At 40.4% G+C, this 18,130-nt stretch overlaps 1 protein-coding gene across 1 annotated transcript in view; it reads left to right on the top strand.

Moving 5' to 3' along the window:
* csmd2 (CUB and Sushi multiple domains 2) overlaps window positions 1-18,130 on the top strand; it is a 245,624-nt gene that overhangs the window by 31,364 nt on the left and 196,130 nt on the right. The window contains exon 3 of the mRNA XM_023275803.3: window positions 11,902-12,014. Within this exon, the coding sequence (XP_023131571.2) occupies window positions 11,902-12,014 (113 nt within the window). The remainder of the gene's footprint in view (window positions 1-11,901; window positions 12,015-18,130) is intronic.

Genomic DNA, 18,130 nt, shown 5'->3' with positions numbered 1-18,130 from the left:
TCACATGCCTTTCAAACCGCCAAGTGTGTCTTGAAGTTGAGAAGGTTTTTACAGCTCTCCCAAGCAATGTATGAAGAAAGTGCTCTTCAGTCTAACTATCCACTTAATGAAACTAAAGTCACAGCAGAAGTCTGCTCACTACTGCTGTGTACAATAGACTGGAAGGGGACTGGGGAGAGGATGAGTCAGAGGCAGATAGAGAAAAAGACAACACACAAGTCAAAGCCTCAAATGGTGAATGAGGGATGGGGTGTGGGCTATGCTAAGTGGCAAATGGCTGCATTTGATTGGGTAACGTGCCCTTTTAATCTGCGAGATTCTGGGAAAGGCAACATTGTACTCAGCCATTACCCCAGAGTGCATTATGATTTTTGCTATTTTGTTATTTCTGTGTACATTTCCATCATGCTGTTTTCCTTGCACCACATCACTTAACTCACACACCAAATTCTTGATGCTTGTCAGACTGACTCATCAATGCATTATTTGATCTTCTTTACGCTGTGTGTTATATAACATGTTTATTTACGCAGAGCTGGACCTTCACACTACTACTGCTGCTATATCAATACATACGTATATATGTGTGTGTGTGTGTGTGTGTGTGTGTGTGTGTGTGTGTGTGTGTGTGTGTGTGTGTGTGTGTGTATACACTATTACTACTGCCAGTAGCAGCAATATAATGTTTTGCACATCCTACTACTAAACTGCTACCGTAGCATTCAATATAGAAAATAGATATGAGTATATGCAAAATGCAATCAACAGTGAACACCATTACACCATACGCGCATAACAACATATCTATATCTACCATCAGATGGCTTTACAATGTTTGTGTTCCTTCTTGCAGGATTACTTTGGTTGTTTCCAATTGGATCTCTCTTGTCTGTCCTTTTTCTGTCCTTGATCATTTACTTCATCCTTGTGTGCCGTAATTGCTCCATCCGCTCACACATTTACACACATACATTTACACACACACACACACACACACACACACACACACACACACACACACACACACACACACTCACACACGCACGCACACACACAGACTAGCACACTGGCATGAGCGAGTAAACAACAGCATATCTCATGGCTACCACTTAGCTTTGTCACTTTCCTGGGGGCGAGAGTGGCACAACATTGAATTAGTTTTATTTTATCCCTAATTGTTTTCTGCCTGAGGATTATTGCAAAGCGATTTGTGCGGAGCAGTGGAAAACATGGTGGACGTGTGAACGTCACCTTGTTCCATTTGTCAGCCTTGATTTGTTTGCTGTAAGTGTAATTGACTTATGTCTCTACAAAGGGGGGAACAAATGAACAAAGAATTCATTTCTAGTTTTTACATTGCCTCTGTCTGGGCCCTTTTGTTGTTCATTTAAGAATTATATATTGAGGTCTCCAATCATTGAGCTTTTTATTTTCCAGTCAATGCATATCTCTGAGGAATATTAGATTATTTTCTGTATTGTTTACATTTGTATGTATGTGCAGGAAATTCATTACATGTAATATTGTGGAACTCGATGGTATTTAAATAGTCATTTAAGCATCATTAATGGTGTTTTATACTATTTACCTAATATCCTGAACAAGGAGGGCAACAGACTCTGTTGCCTTATAGGTGTCTGTGGTGCTGGGAAGATGCAGATAGCATCAGGGCAATGTAATACACTGTTAATGGAGTGCAGATAGCCTGCAGATAAACCAGTCACACTCACTCGCTGACTGGTAGACACTCTGTGTGTGTGTGTGTGTGTGTGTGTGTGTGTGTGTAAGCCATACCGGCAAATACTTACTCCAAATGTTAGAATTAGATTTAGGAAAGAGATTTTATTTAAGACAATGGAGCTCTCTTCTGCGGTGAAGCTGTTGGAACAGTGTTCCATAACTCCTCCACTTATTCACACTCACTCATGCTTTAATTTAACTGCTAATTACTTGCACTGTTTTGCACTGCAAATGACAACTAATAAGACCTGTTTTGCCACCTGTGTCTTTTTAAAGCGTTGCATCACTGTGAATTGTTCACTTGTTTTTTGTCATTGCATTGGCTTCCTCTCGCACTTATTTCTCTCTCTGCTCAGTAGATCAGGCTCGATTATTTTGCTGTTTAGGTTTTCACATTTTCTGTTTTCCGCCGCCAACTCCCCCCCACACACATTTCTATTTAGTTGTTCCTATTTTCTCTGGAGTGCTTCATCTGTTCAGATCTCCTCAAGTTTCTGCTAATATTTTCTCCTCCCACTCGTATCTTCTTCCTCCTCTCACCTTCCCTTCCACTCTTCTTTTCCCTTATGTCAGCCTCGCTCTCTCCCTCCCTCTCTCTAGAGACAGTGGTTTGTTAATGACTTCACTGCGGTTTGTCTCCCAGTTGGAAGTGACTGTGGTTGATTATCTCACCATCCGCATTCAGCATCCGAGAAATCTGAGAAACTCTCCTGCCCTTAGCATTCAGCCGCGATACGCAAATACCTTGTGATGTCACACGCATATGAATATTAATGATCAGCTGCACGCTGCTACCCGTCTTTCTTCACAAGACAGACAGAAGGAATTAGCCTGTTCGAGTGAAAAAGATGTCAGTCGTGCTTGAAATATTGATGGGTTGTGGGAAGCTGTGTATGGGATTTACAAATTGTTGCCGCTGCTATCTATTCTCCTCTTTGTTGTGGAACGGCAAGCTTTCTGGATAATATGATTAACAGCTACAACTAACAGAAACCTGTTAACAGACACCAAAAAGTAGCATTTCACTGTATACAGTCCACTTTATGGTCATTAACATTTTATAGGTTGCACTTACCTCTTCACCTACAAACCTACCACGAACCACCATGATTACTGGTAATGTGCTATAAATACCAAGAATATTAAGTGAAACTGAGAGCGCTGAAGGCAACTCTATCAAGGCCAGATCATGCCCTTGGGCAAAGTGACGCGGTACATTACAGCTTACCCAACAAGAAGGGCTAAGAAGGCTGATAGAAATAGAGTCTAATTGCTTGTGAAGCTCTTCCTATTAACTGCGGGAATCAAATCATGTGTGTGGGAATGGAGTGCCATTTTAACCTCCACTAGGCTACACGGTCAGCTCTTTTCACTGTCAGTAGAGCCAGTGATGAGTCATACAGAGACACACACATACACACTGAACGGCACCAGTTTTGAATCCACCACAGCACAGCACCACCAATTTAAGGATGTTTTCTTTTACCCAGCACATCCAGAAGATCTGGAACTATTCATTTGTGTTTGCGTGTGTTGCAGTGGCTCCAGTTCACAGCGTTGCTGCTGGTGTGATCGGCAGTCAGTGGAGAGTTAGAGCTTACAGAGCACAACAGAGCATCAGCCCCTGGCCTTGACCACTGACAAGTTATAGCTGCACAGAGTCTCATATCGAAAGACTACACGCATCCTCACACAACCACACATAAAAATACACACATAGTTGTTCACTCTGCACTTCAGCTCCCTCTCCCCTGTCTCTCTCCTACCACCCATCATTTATTGGCTAATGTCTCCCCTCTACTCAGCCATCAAAATCTTGCTGCTGTATCTATTTTTCTTTTTTTTTTTTTATTTTCCCTCTACCCTCCTTCTGGGGGAAAATCAGCTGTATCAGCACTGTGCTTACCTTCCTTCCACCCTGAAAACACACACACACACACACACACACACACACACACACACACACACACACACACTCACACATTGATGGAGTGAATAAGATTAAAGGACGAATGAACTGATTTAGTCTCTGTCTGTTTATAGCTGTAAACACGCATATATTTGAGGGGGGAGATCACAAACATGCGTGAAAATGTTTAGAAGAATAAAACTGTGTGTGTTTGCTTGAGTGTGTGCGAGTGTGAATCCCTGAACAGCTTGGACCCTAATGAAGGAGTTTCTCACCATGACTCATCTTCACTCAACTCAGGTGCCTGGTTGGAGTTTTTTCAAATTCCTACGTACTGATGTGTCTCTCTCACCCTCCTACTATTCACATTCTGCCCTTCGACTCTTCAGCACTGCCATCTCCTCATTACAATGTCTCCATTCTTTTTATATACAGCCATCTATCTGCACATTTGCTCTGTCTCCCTCTCTGGCTGTCGCTCCCCCTCTCGTTCCCATGGGTAGCGGTGGGATAATTGGGAGCAGAGGTTCTTCATTGAGATGATGCTGAGGCCAGTCAGGTGGAAAGCCCTCTTAATAGACCTCTGCTCTCGTCATGCACGCACACATGCGCTTACGCAAACACTCACACACGCACATGCGGCATATACTCTTCAGTGTGGTTGCAGCCATGCACACATACCCCTTTTCTTCTCCTCAGAGGACCTCATTTTTGATATTACACAGCTTCTTTCCATATAATAGAAACAGCCAATGATTTCCCATAACTGCGCCATTTTTCTTAACTTCTGCCTCTTCCTCTCCTCCTGTGTCCCTCGCTCTTTTTTTTTTGGTCTTCCCTCCATCAGTTTGCCATTCACTTGAGACACCTGTGCTGCAAATCCATTCTTTTGTATCGCTCAGTTGCAATCATATCTCGCATCTTTTCCTTGATAACAGGCAATCCCCCAGCTGGCTTTTTTTTTTCTTCACAATACCGGCTGAATGTCTCAGATTGCCACAGCCCATATCACATTGCAATATTTAATCTACCTTCACTTCTGAAGCCAGTTTTTCGGTGTATTCCGACAGCATCCACTTTGTTTCCACTCAGCTTGGAAAAAAGATTCAGGGGCCATGTCTGGCTTATGTCGGATGATCACGATTTGGATGCTGCAAGAATCCCTCCTAGTTTGTGGGCCGCTCCTCTCCTCAGCCCCTCCATCATACCCTCTATCAACCCCCCTTCACCGCAGTGCGCTGCTGAACCAAGATGGCTGCCTTCCAACTCAATTTGCGGTCAGCGAAGGGGCTATTTGCATGAACATGTGTCCCATCGTTTAGCTGATATCCCACTGTGACAATCTCACACAGAGGAGTGAAATCATGCATATATTAAAGTCCTCTCCCCTTTTTGGCCTAATTCATCTTTCAGCACTGGTGTTTTGTAATTTTCCCCACCTCCGATGTGGTACTTAAAGATTAAGCAAAACACTTAGGCCTCTCTTAGCGCTGAGAGATATGAGGACGGATGTAATAGATTGTAATGGGTGGGATACACATGCGGGGCGAGAGCACATGCGGGAGCAGAAAATGAAAATTAAACTGGCGCTCGGGAAGGTAAATTTCAAGGATGAGCGAAAAGTTGGGTGAGCAACATTGTCCTTTATTAGAATCTATAGCTACCTATAGCACATGTGCACATTTATGTCTATGCAGACTAACCAACCTGTGGTGAGTGGCAGCAAATGAACAGTGCACACCTGTTAGTTCATTAGAATGTGTGTGTGTGTGTGTGTGTGTGCGCACGTAACGCTATGTGGGTGACAAACATGGTAAATGGATTTATTAGCAGAAGCTGGTCCTAATAAGACATGGCTCATTACTCAAAACTATTTTACTTGTTTGCGACATAATTTTAGGATTCCACTGATTATTACCAATGACTGACAACTACCAAACAGTGATACCTTTGGCTCTTAGCTCTGAAAAGCAGAGTAACTTGACAATATTTTTATTAGCATATTAATTGGTTTTGTTGGACTTCTATGTGTAAGTTTTGCAAGGTCGCATTACTTTGTGAAGTATTTTGAGATGGATTGAACTGATTTAAATGGAGTTGGAACTGAATTGAAATAGAAAATTTAACAAAATATTAAGGGAATTCCAAAGCACTGACACCTGGTGTTTTTTTTTTTTTCTTCAATAATTTTAATGAGTAAAATCAAAGTAGTGATGGCGTTATTGAAACCAAGGTTTTGTCATTATTACTAATGATTTTTAGTATTGCTATTTCCTATTTGATATTTAAAAAATAGTGTATACTGTAGAAACATTATTGGAACAATCAGACTATTAGCAAATTTCCATGGCATTCATAACATTTTTCTTGATCAATAGAAAAACACATATGGTATAACTTGAAACACATATTTTATGCATTTTTACTAGAAGACATAAAACATGTTGTCATGGCAGCCTTAATAAACCCCTTTAAATAACAGCAAGAAAGTATTTAGACATGTTCTGATTGTCACATCATGCTCATCAATAATGTGATGAGCTATACATGTAGTGATTCTGCAAAAATGATCTGCTTGAATTGTCCATGATTTTCTACGTCCACTATAGATTAATTTGGAGCTGATTAATTATAAGCAGCCGCAAAAATGGCAGATACAAATGAGGTAGGCTCAAAATAAATGTTAAGCATAATTTCTATACTCTCAATTGGTCAGATCAGCTACAAACCCAATCTTCCACCCACCATTTTTGGGTTTACTGTCTAAAGAAACATAAGCAACAGATTGAAGTATATACTTGAAAGTAAAATTAAGAAGAACAGGTAGGAAGTGGCAACAAGGACTGCTTCACTCAACTCCATTCAAAATTTGAGCAATGACTAAGGATACAGAGGGATGGCGACACAGCAGAAACTATTCATAGACTCAAAGACTAAGACAGCCAGGATTAAATTTGCAAATGAACATGCATGGAAAGATTGCTTCTTTTAGAGATGTGTGCTATTTTTTCAGATGAACCCAAACTTCAAATGTACATGGATCTGATGGCAGAAAGCTTGTATAGAAAACAAACAAAAAAACAAACCAAAAAAAAAAACTAGGGTAAGATTTCCAACCAGACTGCAGTTAGGGTACTATAAGGGATGGAGGCGGGAATGTCAAAGTCTGTTATTTTTACAGCACAGGGGGTGAAATCGTATTTACTAACAGAATCATGAACTCTGAAGTGTTCAGAAAAATTCTGGCTGCAGACCTAAATAAATCAATCCAAAGGTTATTGAAGCAGAGATTTTTTTGTTGTTGTCAGAAATATAATGATTCAAAGCATGTCAGCCACCTGCAATTTTGCCCTGGAAAAACTCACAGTTAAAGTCATGTCCCTCCCAGAGCCCCTTACTGAAATCCCAGTGCGTACCTATGGGATGCACTGGAAGAACAAAAAAAAAAAAAAAAAAAAAAAAGTCAACTTGGCAATGCTCTTGTGTGGGTGCACTTAAAGCTTTACTGACACATGAAGGAAGATTTCACCCTAGCTATTTCAGAACCTGGTTTATTCCTTGCCAAGATGTTGTGAAGCAGTTCTGGAAACTGAAACATAGCAAACAAAATATTAAAACATTGTAACTGTGTTCTTGAGTGAGCACAATGGGGTGTCTAAATACCGCTGGGCTTCTACATTGTGTTGGCTATGAAGAAAAGTGCCGTGACCCAGTGTGATCTCCTTGGGGGTGAACTCCGATTATACTCACAACGACAAGAAAGACTTGCATGTAAATAAACAGCCTGTTCCATCTCCCGTCTCACAGGAGAACTGCACAGAAAGAGAGAGGTTAAGGGGGTGGTAAACCGATTTGATAGGGGGTACCACAGAAGGAGCACTGAGAGCGGCTGTGGACTCGAACTTTATCAAAAGACACAGCAGGTTTGGAGGACTTGATGGTCAGGTATGACACATCATTCAGCAACAGAACAGATTTTGTGTTGTTTTAACAAAATGGTATATATGTTTCAGTCAATAAGTGATTTGAGGAGAGTGAGAGCATACACCACCCTGAGAGGTGTTTACATTAAGGGGAGGCGCTCCCATTGAGCTAACACCTTATTTAAGACCCGGTCTGGAGAAAGACATTTTTTTCTTTTTTCCTTGCTAACAACGTGACATAGCTGAGCATCCCCCCCGCCCCATCAACCTACAGCTACTGATGACAGCCTCAAAAACACAGATTTCAAAGTTTCATATGTAATGAACCTAAAGAACCAATTGGTTTAGACATGAATAGTGGAATTGCTACAGTATTACAACTTGGCATTGTGTAGTGTAGAGTAGTATTTAGGAGTTGAGCAGAGTCGAAGGTGAGCTGGTGTGCTTGAGCTGTAGCGAGTGGAGAGAGAGGAAGGGCCTTCATAAATCCACACATTCTAGAGGAATCAATATGTGGCTGTATCTAGGCCAATATAAATCAGGAAGGGATTATCTTCAATGGACAAAAACAAACAAAAACAACAAATAAACTCCTAAATGTGTAACTATACACAGAAAGTTACTTAAAAAATAAAAACAAACAAAAAAAAACTTTAGTGTTTATTTTTGTCCTCCATTTTCCAGGACCATCTACCTCAGCAAATATGCTCACCGATATCAGACACTTCGGCTGAAGCTAAATCCTGTATGTGGAGATTCACCCCACTGTGAGAATGCTGATAGCTTAGGTAGATATTCCAAAAAACAAAAATGACAAGCCACTGCACAGGTTTAGAAGTCCCAGAAGTGCTGACTATAAGGCAGTGGTTCTCAACCTTGGGGGTACTGAACCCCACCACTTTCATATGCGCATTCACCGAACCCTTCTTTATTGAAAAACAAAATATGATTTTTTTCAAATTCAAGACATAGTTATATGTTTTACTGGTGCACAAAATGAACCGTGCATTAACATCACTTGTGTTCTTGTATTCCCCATCTCCATGCAGCTTAAGGAAGTGTTCCTTTAGTTTTGCCGGTGCTAGACTAGAATTGCTTAACTTGGCATTGCAAATCATGCAGATAGGACGCTGACTCCCATCACGTTCCGTTATACATGTGAATCCATGTTGTACATATTCGTCCGACCACTTTCTTTTTTTGCTCAACATAGTATGGATTAAAATATTAAGGAAAAAAATCACACGACAGTCACAAGTTGATTACTGAGCGCACCAAATTCCCTGCAGCACAGATTGGACAAGCAATGTAGCATGATCACCTGCAGCCAGTGATGGCCAAGCAGGGCGTGTCATCACGAATCATATGAGTCGGCTGTGTGTTTTGACCTCCGTCGAACCCAGGTTAAGAACCGCTGCTATAAGGTGATAAAGTTATTGCAGTGAAACGCTTAGTTACATGTTTAATTGGGCAATATCGTCTGTAGTTACTTAGCGAGGTTCGTTCGGGATGCTACGCAGTTAATGAAATATCCAATTCGCCATCTGGTATACTGCTAGCTAGCGAGTTAGCCGCTAAACGTACTGAGTTATAGGGCAAAGAGACACTGCGGCGCTTCTAACTCTGATAAACTCGCTGAGTGAAAGGTTTTACACACAACCAACAGAGTTCTCAAAGGTAAGTACATGTCAGTCGAGGCTAACTGAACAGTGTAGCTGACGTTTAAATTAGCGCTAATTAGCTGCAGCTGGTCACTGTCACCGCTGTCGTGCCAAAGTAGTTACCCCCGATGGAAAGTGTGTCCCCTGCCGCGGGAGCGCGCATGCATTCGGAAGGGTGGCGCTATAATTCTGTGTTTAGATATCAGCGTAGTTTATGAATAAAACAGAATGTGGATTGTTACGATCATGCTTTGACTGTCAAACATGTTTGGCAATTTAGCACACGACATTTCAACGTAAATAAATGCTTTTGCTATACATTGCGTGTTGCCTAATTAATAATATTGATAGCGAAAGACATTATTAGGCAAATAATATCTTTTCCTTCTCCTTTTTGTAATGAAGTGTAAGCGATCACCCTGCTGACTAAACGTAGGCTCAATACTCTTTGGGTGGGTACTAGATTCAAACGCGCTGTAATTCAGTCTTTAGATCAATCTGTCCAACCTCTGATACAGTAAAATCAACACCACTGTGAGCATTTTAACACACTGCATTTACTGCAGCACTGCCAGCAATAACTGTTGCTGTAACTCACTTTCCACAGGGTATCTTGTCTTCAGATATTGGCGTTTTTTTTTGTTTTTTTTTTAAATTCCCCCTCTGTTGATCATCAGAACTTCATAGCATTTATTCAGAAATTCTCAGACAAATGACGATACAGGAGGATCCACGAGAACATGTTATGAGGGGGAGACACATAATTGCAGCCTGATTGTCTGCGCCTGCCAGAAAATGTACCCCCCCCCCATATTCCTCAGGTGATGTACTAACATCACGTGGTTTATTCTGCAGACATTTGTGATCATGCTTAGCAACACCTGTGAATTAGGACTAATTTCATTAATCACAGCTAAAGTTATCGAGGGGTACAAATTATTAGAGCCTCATTCACTGGACTTTTCATTACAGCGGGGGGATACATTTTCTGGCAGGTCCAGAAGTTCAGCATTCATTGTATGGTAAAGAACATGTCCTGTCCAAGTCCCTATGAAGAAAAAAAAAAAAAAAAAAAAAAAACCCAAACACCACCACCACTCCTAATGTCATGTTTTGAAAGTGCCTCTGAATCACTGATAGCAATTATAAAAGTTTGATTATGTCAGGACAGTCTGATCCCAAATCAGCATTTGAAATGTATTTTATAAAATTGTCCTTCGAGATTGAATCACAAGTTTTACATGGCCACAAACCCATTAAATGAAACTAATTATTTGTGTTTATTCTACCATTTGTTGCAGGAAAACAAATTGTTCTCACAAAGTAGCATTAGTTGTATAACAAGAGATCAACACACAATAAAAAAACGATCAGATTATATTTTCACTGAATGACTTCAATCCAATAAACCAGTGCAACCTTCTGTTTTTGTTTTGCTGTGAAAGTAGTCTTATTAAATGTGCATGCATGTGCCTTGGTTACAGTAATTAAGTCAATGTTTTGCCACTGCGTTTGGTCTGCTGTCGCGGTCCGGGGGTGTCTGTGCGTCATGTGCACCTGGGCCAACTTGGCTGCAACATCAAAGATCATGCATGCATAACTAATAAGTGTTGATTCTGTGGTATGGATTAATGTAGCTTGTGTTCTCACCTGTATGCGCAGTGATAATTTCAAGTCATGTTACGCTGTGTTCATGATTTAAGACATATGACACTGGCAACTCCAAGGCAACGTTCCACAAGATGTCTTAAATTCCTTGTATATAAATTGTAAGTGTAAAAGTTAATATGTTAACAGTTATAGATTATAGATGTTAGCGGATCTTTGAGTTGCAGTAATCCTAGTTGTTAGTAGTTCTCTCAAATAGTCAATTCTGAACGTGTGCTTTCATGTTTTTCCACGAGGCACAAAATGTTCGAATCTAGTCTTGTTTTTGGAAAGCGTGTGTTTGTTTTATCAAAAGTTCTACTCTGTATTTCCATGCCTGCAGTGCACATATGTCCTTCAACCAACTCAAAAAATCCTATAGGTGTTAACGGTTATTTAAGGTTAAAAAGTTGTTCTGGAATATTTTCTACTTTCTACTAATATTTGTACATGAGTCCAGGTCAGTAACAACACTAAGACTGATTACAAAAGTGGTAACATGAAACAAAAATGGAAACAAGAGAGGTCGTATTTGTTTGGAGGTTTGTCATTATTATGTTGGACTGCAAGGGAGACTCCAAACCGTTACCTTCACACTGAGACAAGGGCAGTTTAATTTCACACCTACAAACTACTGGTTGGTTATTAGAAATGATGATTGTTTACTCAGTCTGACATTTTTATGTTTGCTGTCTGTTCAGCTGTTTGTTCATTCCCACACTGGCTGCTGTGTTTCTAATTCACTGCAAATGCATGATTGCAGTTACTCTGTCTTTGCTGATGGAGAGAAATCTGTTGAGGTTTTCTGTCCTGTTGAGGTCTTGGCATTTTAATAATTTGTGGATGATTCAGAGCCTCGTTATACAAAAAGATATCCTTGGATGCCTGAGGGAATAGCCGACTAGATGGAAGCTGGGTTGATGAAAGCGGGCTTTATACCTGACCTTGCAACCAACTGTGCCGTTGATTGGATCTTATTTTTTGTGTGACCGTTATTGTCCTTCTGTGCATTTGTTCTCAGGTTAACTGGGTTCCAGCTGCCTTCACCCATCGTGAGTACAGGCTCTAGGCTCACACTGTGGCTGCTTTCGGACTACGCGGTCAGTGGGCAAGGATTTAAAGCTATCTATGAAGGTAAGACAACTTCCACTTTATTTGCTTATGAACCACAGGCAAAATTAACTTGTTTTAGTTTGTTAGAACATAAATATGGGTATGATTTATTTAAGCTCAATTTCAAAGTCACATAAGTTACTTCTGAAATTTATGTTTCCTTTATTCATTTCTGCATCATTGCTCTCAAGTCAGCAGTTTATGCAAATAATTTTGAAAATGATGGGATCTTTTAGCCACTGTTGGCTGTGTGGTATTAGCTTAATGAGAAGGCTTCAGTGCTGCTTTGAAAAAGCTCTCAAGTATCCTAACAAAAGGGAGAAAAAAGGGCGAAAGGGAAAATATGGTGCATGCCTCGACTCATATTACAGTAGAAAATAAGCATTAGGCAATATACTGATTGTATCATTGCATGGTTTAATTTACAGCAATTTTATCCAGGTAGGTTTTCAGCTGTCCCTTTACAACCCAAGACTGGCCCCTTTATCAGGGTGACATGCTTTATGACCCATGGCAGGATGATATTAATGATAGCACTCTTCAATCCCATGTAGAAGGAACTGTGAGCCTTGGGAGGAGAAGGAAATGCAAGCGAGTGACTAATTAGGCTAATTACCTGACAAGGATTTGTCAGTCTTTTGGAGATATTGTGAATGTGGGGATGTGGCTCGTTGGAGCAACATTAAGAGACTCAGGAGGCCTAAGACCACACTGCGTGACTAGATAAAACCAAAGACAAAGGAGCAAAGAGACTGTTTGTTAATTCCACTGGGAGCCAATTGGGCTTTTGTGCCTTTCTTTCTAACTAGTGGAAAGAAAACTGTCAGACTTGTCTACACTCTGACCTTGGATGCTGTAAGTGTCTCTTGCTGCAAATACTTTTGCTGAACTTTACAGGTAACTATGCTAATTTAAGACTGTAAATGATTCATTCTGCCAGTTTGAACATTTGAGCTAATGTTTTCGCTTAGTTTTTTGTGCTAAATACAGTCATACACTCACAGGCACACACTGTTTAGCATTTGGCACACACATACATCAATAAAGCTCAGCCAATAATGCAAAATAGTGTAAATCTTAAATCTTGTCATGACTTTGGTACCTTGAGGGATATTAGGCCTGTTGAGCACCAGGGGAAACGAGTGCAAACCTATAATTACCTGTCACCCACCTCACATGACACTGCTGAGACCAAAGGCAATGACCCATGTCACATGGGAAAATAGAGACAGTCTGCTGTGCTGACATGTGCTGCTGCCCTGTAGGTTAGAGTGAATGTTAATTGGAGAGTGAAAAATACAGGAGGTATGCAAAGCACAGCACCGGTTCACTGTAATTGAATGGATGGGAGACCACCCACAGCTGGCCTTTATTACACAGGATATGCCCATATCAATTTTACCACTTCTGCCTTATTCCTTAGATGTGAAGTCACAACCCTTTCCTCGCCTCCCTTTATTCAGTTCTATTTATTCTCTTCTGCTTTTCCTTTGAACCTCTTTGTCAATTTCCTCATGGCACACATGGGTTATTTGACTTCTCTGTGCCACATAAATCCCACCAGGACTTTCTGGCACAACGGGCGTAGATAATGAATCTTCATGTTGTAGCTAGACCGTTTATGTGAACACTAACTAAAATTACTACAAGGCTTGAAATCAACAAGATGATAAGAGAAACCAGTGTAAACGAAAAAAACGTTCTTTGTATAGTCTATGCTGACCAAAGAAAACACTAGATAGGTTTTTCAAACAAAATATTCTGCTCTACACATTTTCTCAGATTTTTGTATGAAGTAATATGTGAAGCATTTAATTATGAGATAGAGAGATTTAACGTTTCAATTAAATTTTCCCCAGTTCATTTCCACAGTAGATCTTTTCTTCTTCCTTTGTTATTCAGCAACCTCATACCTGGAATTGGCTCAAGTAATGTGAAGTTTCAAATAACTTTTCTGCAGTTGAACCACCCAGGAAGCTGAAAAACACTAGGAAGATGTCACGGAAGCTGACACACTACTTTGTGCTGCGTCGTATAAAGTTGGTTTGACCAGAAGCCACTGGCATAGAGCCGCTATTCTGCTTTGATTTGCACCATGGTCAGCAGGGAACAAGTATGAGAACAGGCAATGACCAAAGATTGTACATAATCAGTGTTCCGACTGTGCTTCATCTCAGGAAAATACTAGTGACTGGTGTTTGGCAGTTCCAATTTTAATTATGTTTGTGTGGAAACAGACATTCGTTGGCTTGGATCTCCTAACACAATGATTTCTTGCAGATTGTATTCCATGTAGCTGGAGCTCTGCATTTTTTATTCTTCGCCTACGCAAATGTTTATTTAAGCGGTACACTCCATTTGAGCCAAATATACTTATAAACAAACAACTTTGCACATGAGCAGTCTTTGTGCTGTCCTCTTACTGCACAAGTCATCCTGTTTTGTTGCAAAATGTGATGGGCAACCACAAGCCTGTATGCATAATGGATTTCTACATAATCTCCTTTTATTGTCTCATAGAAAGCACTGTTTATAACCACATGTCAAACTCTTCCTTAGTATAGCTACAGTGCTTAATGGACCAAGTTATATCATAACCAGCCTGTCAAATGACGTGTTTATCTGCAAGCATTGTTTTATTGCCATAATTTTCTATTTTACATAATCTCAGCTATCAGGTTTTTGTTGCATTTACGCCCACATAAGCGTGCAAGTCCAAGTTGTGGGTGTAATGTGTACCTCAGGGAATGTAAACTTGTGATTAATGTATGTACTAAAGTAAAGAATGCCAGCTGTGTGTAGGTCACATCACCCAGAATTCACCTTGTTTGTATCACAACTGTGAGGCAACTCCACCATTTCTCTGCTATGGTTGCCTAAGAATGGAAGTGCTAAAAGTAACTTTTAAACTTAAGCTTTTTTGGAATGAAATTAAAAGTGGAATAATAGAATTCATATATATATATCTTATATATCTATATCTTTGTATACTTCTGTGAGCAATCCAGGCCATTATCAAGTATCTGTTCAGCTTGAATTATGGAAGGTAGTGTGTTTCATAAAAAAATAATTGTTGGAGAAATTGCACAGTTTTTCCATGTAATCCTCTACTCAAGGAGGAAAGATCTGTAATTACGGGATTTTATGGGGACAAGTTTGGAATTTAGGCTCTTTCACCTAAGACAAAAGAGAATTGATATTGATCCTTCTCCCTTCGTTTTATGCCTAACACCCACTGATTGGAGTGGAAGCAACTGTCCTATCTTTAACTGCTGTTGTGCTTGCTCATTCCATATGACCCACTGCTAAGCCAAAGATGGTAACTGTTGTTCTCGGCTTTGTTACTAATAGAGTGGTTGAACTTGGCTGTTGTGGGAGGGGACCAGGGCATACTTGTGCACGTATATGCATATATTTATCTGTGCACATTAGTATGTCGGTGTAGATGTCATCAAGTCTGTGGGTGCCGGTTTTCTTCGCTGGCTATCCTTCCATTTTCTCAAATGGGATAAACGTCTTTTTCCTTAACCTGATTGGCTTTTCTCAGCTCAGCCTTTGGCAGTAAAACTTCACTACTCTACCGCCTCTTTATATTAGGACTGTGCTTACCATCCACCATTTTGGTGTGAGCCCATCTCGTCTATATTAGATATCTGTTCTTTTTCAGCCCACACTGCAATAAGCCTAAGTGCTGCACAGTCCATCTCCCCAACACACTGCGTAATGGCCGAGACCACTCTGGAATCTCTCCCCTCTCGTCACCATGGCAACCACCAGACTCCTTTTTTTCATCTTATTCTTCTCTTTCTCTTCTCCATCTCTTTGCAAACTCTTTATTCATGTTTAATCTGTAGCAATAGAGAAGGAGGCTAAAGGAGGCAAAGGGAATTAGAAACATTTGCTGAGCTTCTGAAAATATCTACTGGGAATAGAAGAGAACTCTTATCTCTTCATGTCTTACTGCAGTCCTTGCGCTTCACCATCCCCTGTTTTCTCGCTATCTTTTTTCTTCATTCCTTACCTCTCATTTCCCCTCTCTTTAAAAAAAAAAAAATTCTGCAGCACCTTGAATCTCATTCTCTGTGCCTCCCATATTTTGTTGCGTCTTCCCTAATACCATCGCTCAGTCTTCCTCTCTCTCTTGAATATTAAAGTGCTGTGATGATTATCCAGTCATGTGTTGCCAAGTTTCTCTTCCGTCTGTGTCTTAGTTGCATAGTCAATGCGCCTCCCAACTGGGTCATCTGAAGAAACAACCACAGCCAGCCCTGATGCACGACTCAACCAGTCTGCCTCTTCAGCAAGTCACTGCAGGTGTCTGAGATAGGGAAAAAAGACGCGCACATAATATTTTATGAAATAGTTTGAAATACACTTTTGAACAGCTTGCCTATATTCATATAAACCGTTTTAATTAATTCCACATTGTATATCTAGGATCTGCATCTGAGTTCACAGCAAAATTTTAGATATTTGAACAGTGAATAGGTTGTGCTGTATTATGAAGAAGGGCGGCTTGAAAAGGGAAAATTAAAGTGAAAATCAGTTAATCATTTGGCATATAAATGCCCTGATGTAACAATAAGTCCTCATAAGCTATCACATTTTTTCTGAAAGTGAGTAAAAGATCAGCAGAGGGAGTCCTTCCTGCAACACAGCTTTTTTCTGTATCCATCAGAGTTGATCTACAATAGTGTCTCTATCTACTCCCCTTCAACCATCCCCTGCCCCCCTTTCTCTTGCTTCACTTTTAGCTTGGGAGAGGAGGATGGGGGCTGACTAGATGAGGGTGAAGAGAGAGCAGTGAAGCGTGAGTTAGTCTACTGCCTAATTGAAAAATGAGGTTCGTCCCCTTAAGTCTGGGGAATGAAAGTGTGATGACATGGGTGAGAGTATAGAGATGGATCAAATCCTACTATCCTAATGTTCTGTTTTCCCTTTCACATGTAGTAATACATGTTTTACTCAGGGGTATAGTTTGGGTCTGTTTGTGTCTTTAATTTGAATGGAGGAGTTGAGGTGGTTTTCTAAGATGCTGAGCACCTATGAGATACTTCCCTTGGATATTGTGCCTGTTTGCTCTGGTGAAATTGGCCTTGATTAGGACAAAATACCCCAAATGAAATGTTTGCACAAGAGCAATTGACATTTATTGTTCTAACAATTTTGATGACATATTCAGAATCATTCAGCTGCCTCATTCCAGGCTTTTCTCATTACTATATATAGCCTTCTGACAATATAGTCAGCTTTGTAGATATTCTGTGGCTATAGACCATGCAGTCCATGTTTTAATTAAATGTGACCAGTAGCCTGAAATAATCATCACTGTGCAAGTAAACAAATAAGAAAAACAAACATGAAGAACATGCATAAACACATGCAAACAAAATACCATTAAATCAATAAGGTAATCAGGCTAGTTGCAGATATCTTTGAGGAAGAATATTTTGTACACAGTGTGCATAGTGCATCCACAAGTTTTGCAGCAGTTTTAGGTTGCTGTTATTGGTAGGTTTGGAGTTTTGGGACTAATAAATGGAATCAAAAGATATTTATGTGTTTCTTTACATTAATTGTGATGAAATTAGGCCAGAGCTTTAAAACAATAACACTATATACCAACTACAGATACTTCATCAATAGTAATAACAAAACTGGTTGATAGAATATCCAGTAGTTTCACTTAAATGCATTTGGTGTAATTACCGATAGAAATACAGAAAAAACCCCCAAAAAACCCCACAATATTTGGTTGCATGAGCATCATATACCTTAGTAATGGAGCCCCTTTACCATCCGTCACAACACCCGTGGCTTCCATGCAGCCATGTGACTTCTCCTGAGGCACACGGTCCATAGCTACTTTGGCCTGTCCTCAACCTCGTCCCCACAAGCACATCTCCCCTGGTGGAAGCTGCAGCTGGTGGGGACTGTTGGTTGCCCTTGCTAGGAGTGCTTTGTGTTCAAAAACCTCTCAAGACCCTGTGTCTTCGCTATCCCCACTCAGCAACCTGCTCTGAGCGCTGACACACTTCATGTCAGGGTGTTCATGGAGGCCAGTGCAAAGTCCATGTCCGCTATGAACCTTAATCTCAGCGTGATGTAGTGTCTTCACCTTGGTTGCCCTCCTTGCT

This window comes from Amphiprion ocellaris, chromosome 15, assembly GCF_022539595.1.
Source record: "Amphiprion ocellaris isolate individual 3 ecotype Okinawa chromosome 15, ASM2253959v1, whole genome shotgun sequence".
In the NCBI taxonomy this organism is placed as follows: domain Eukaryota; kingdom Metazoa; phylum Chordata; class Actinopteri; family Pomacentridae; genus Amphiprion; species Amphiprion ocellaris.
The sequence above is the reverse complement of the archived record's forward strand: the minus strand, read 5'-3'. Positions and strand labels throughout refer to the sequence as shown.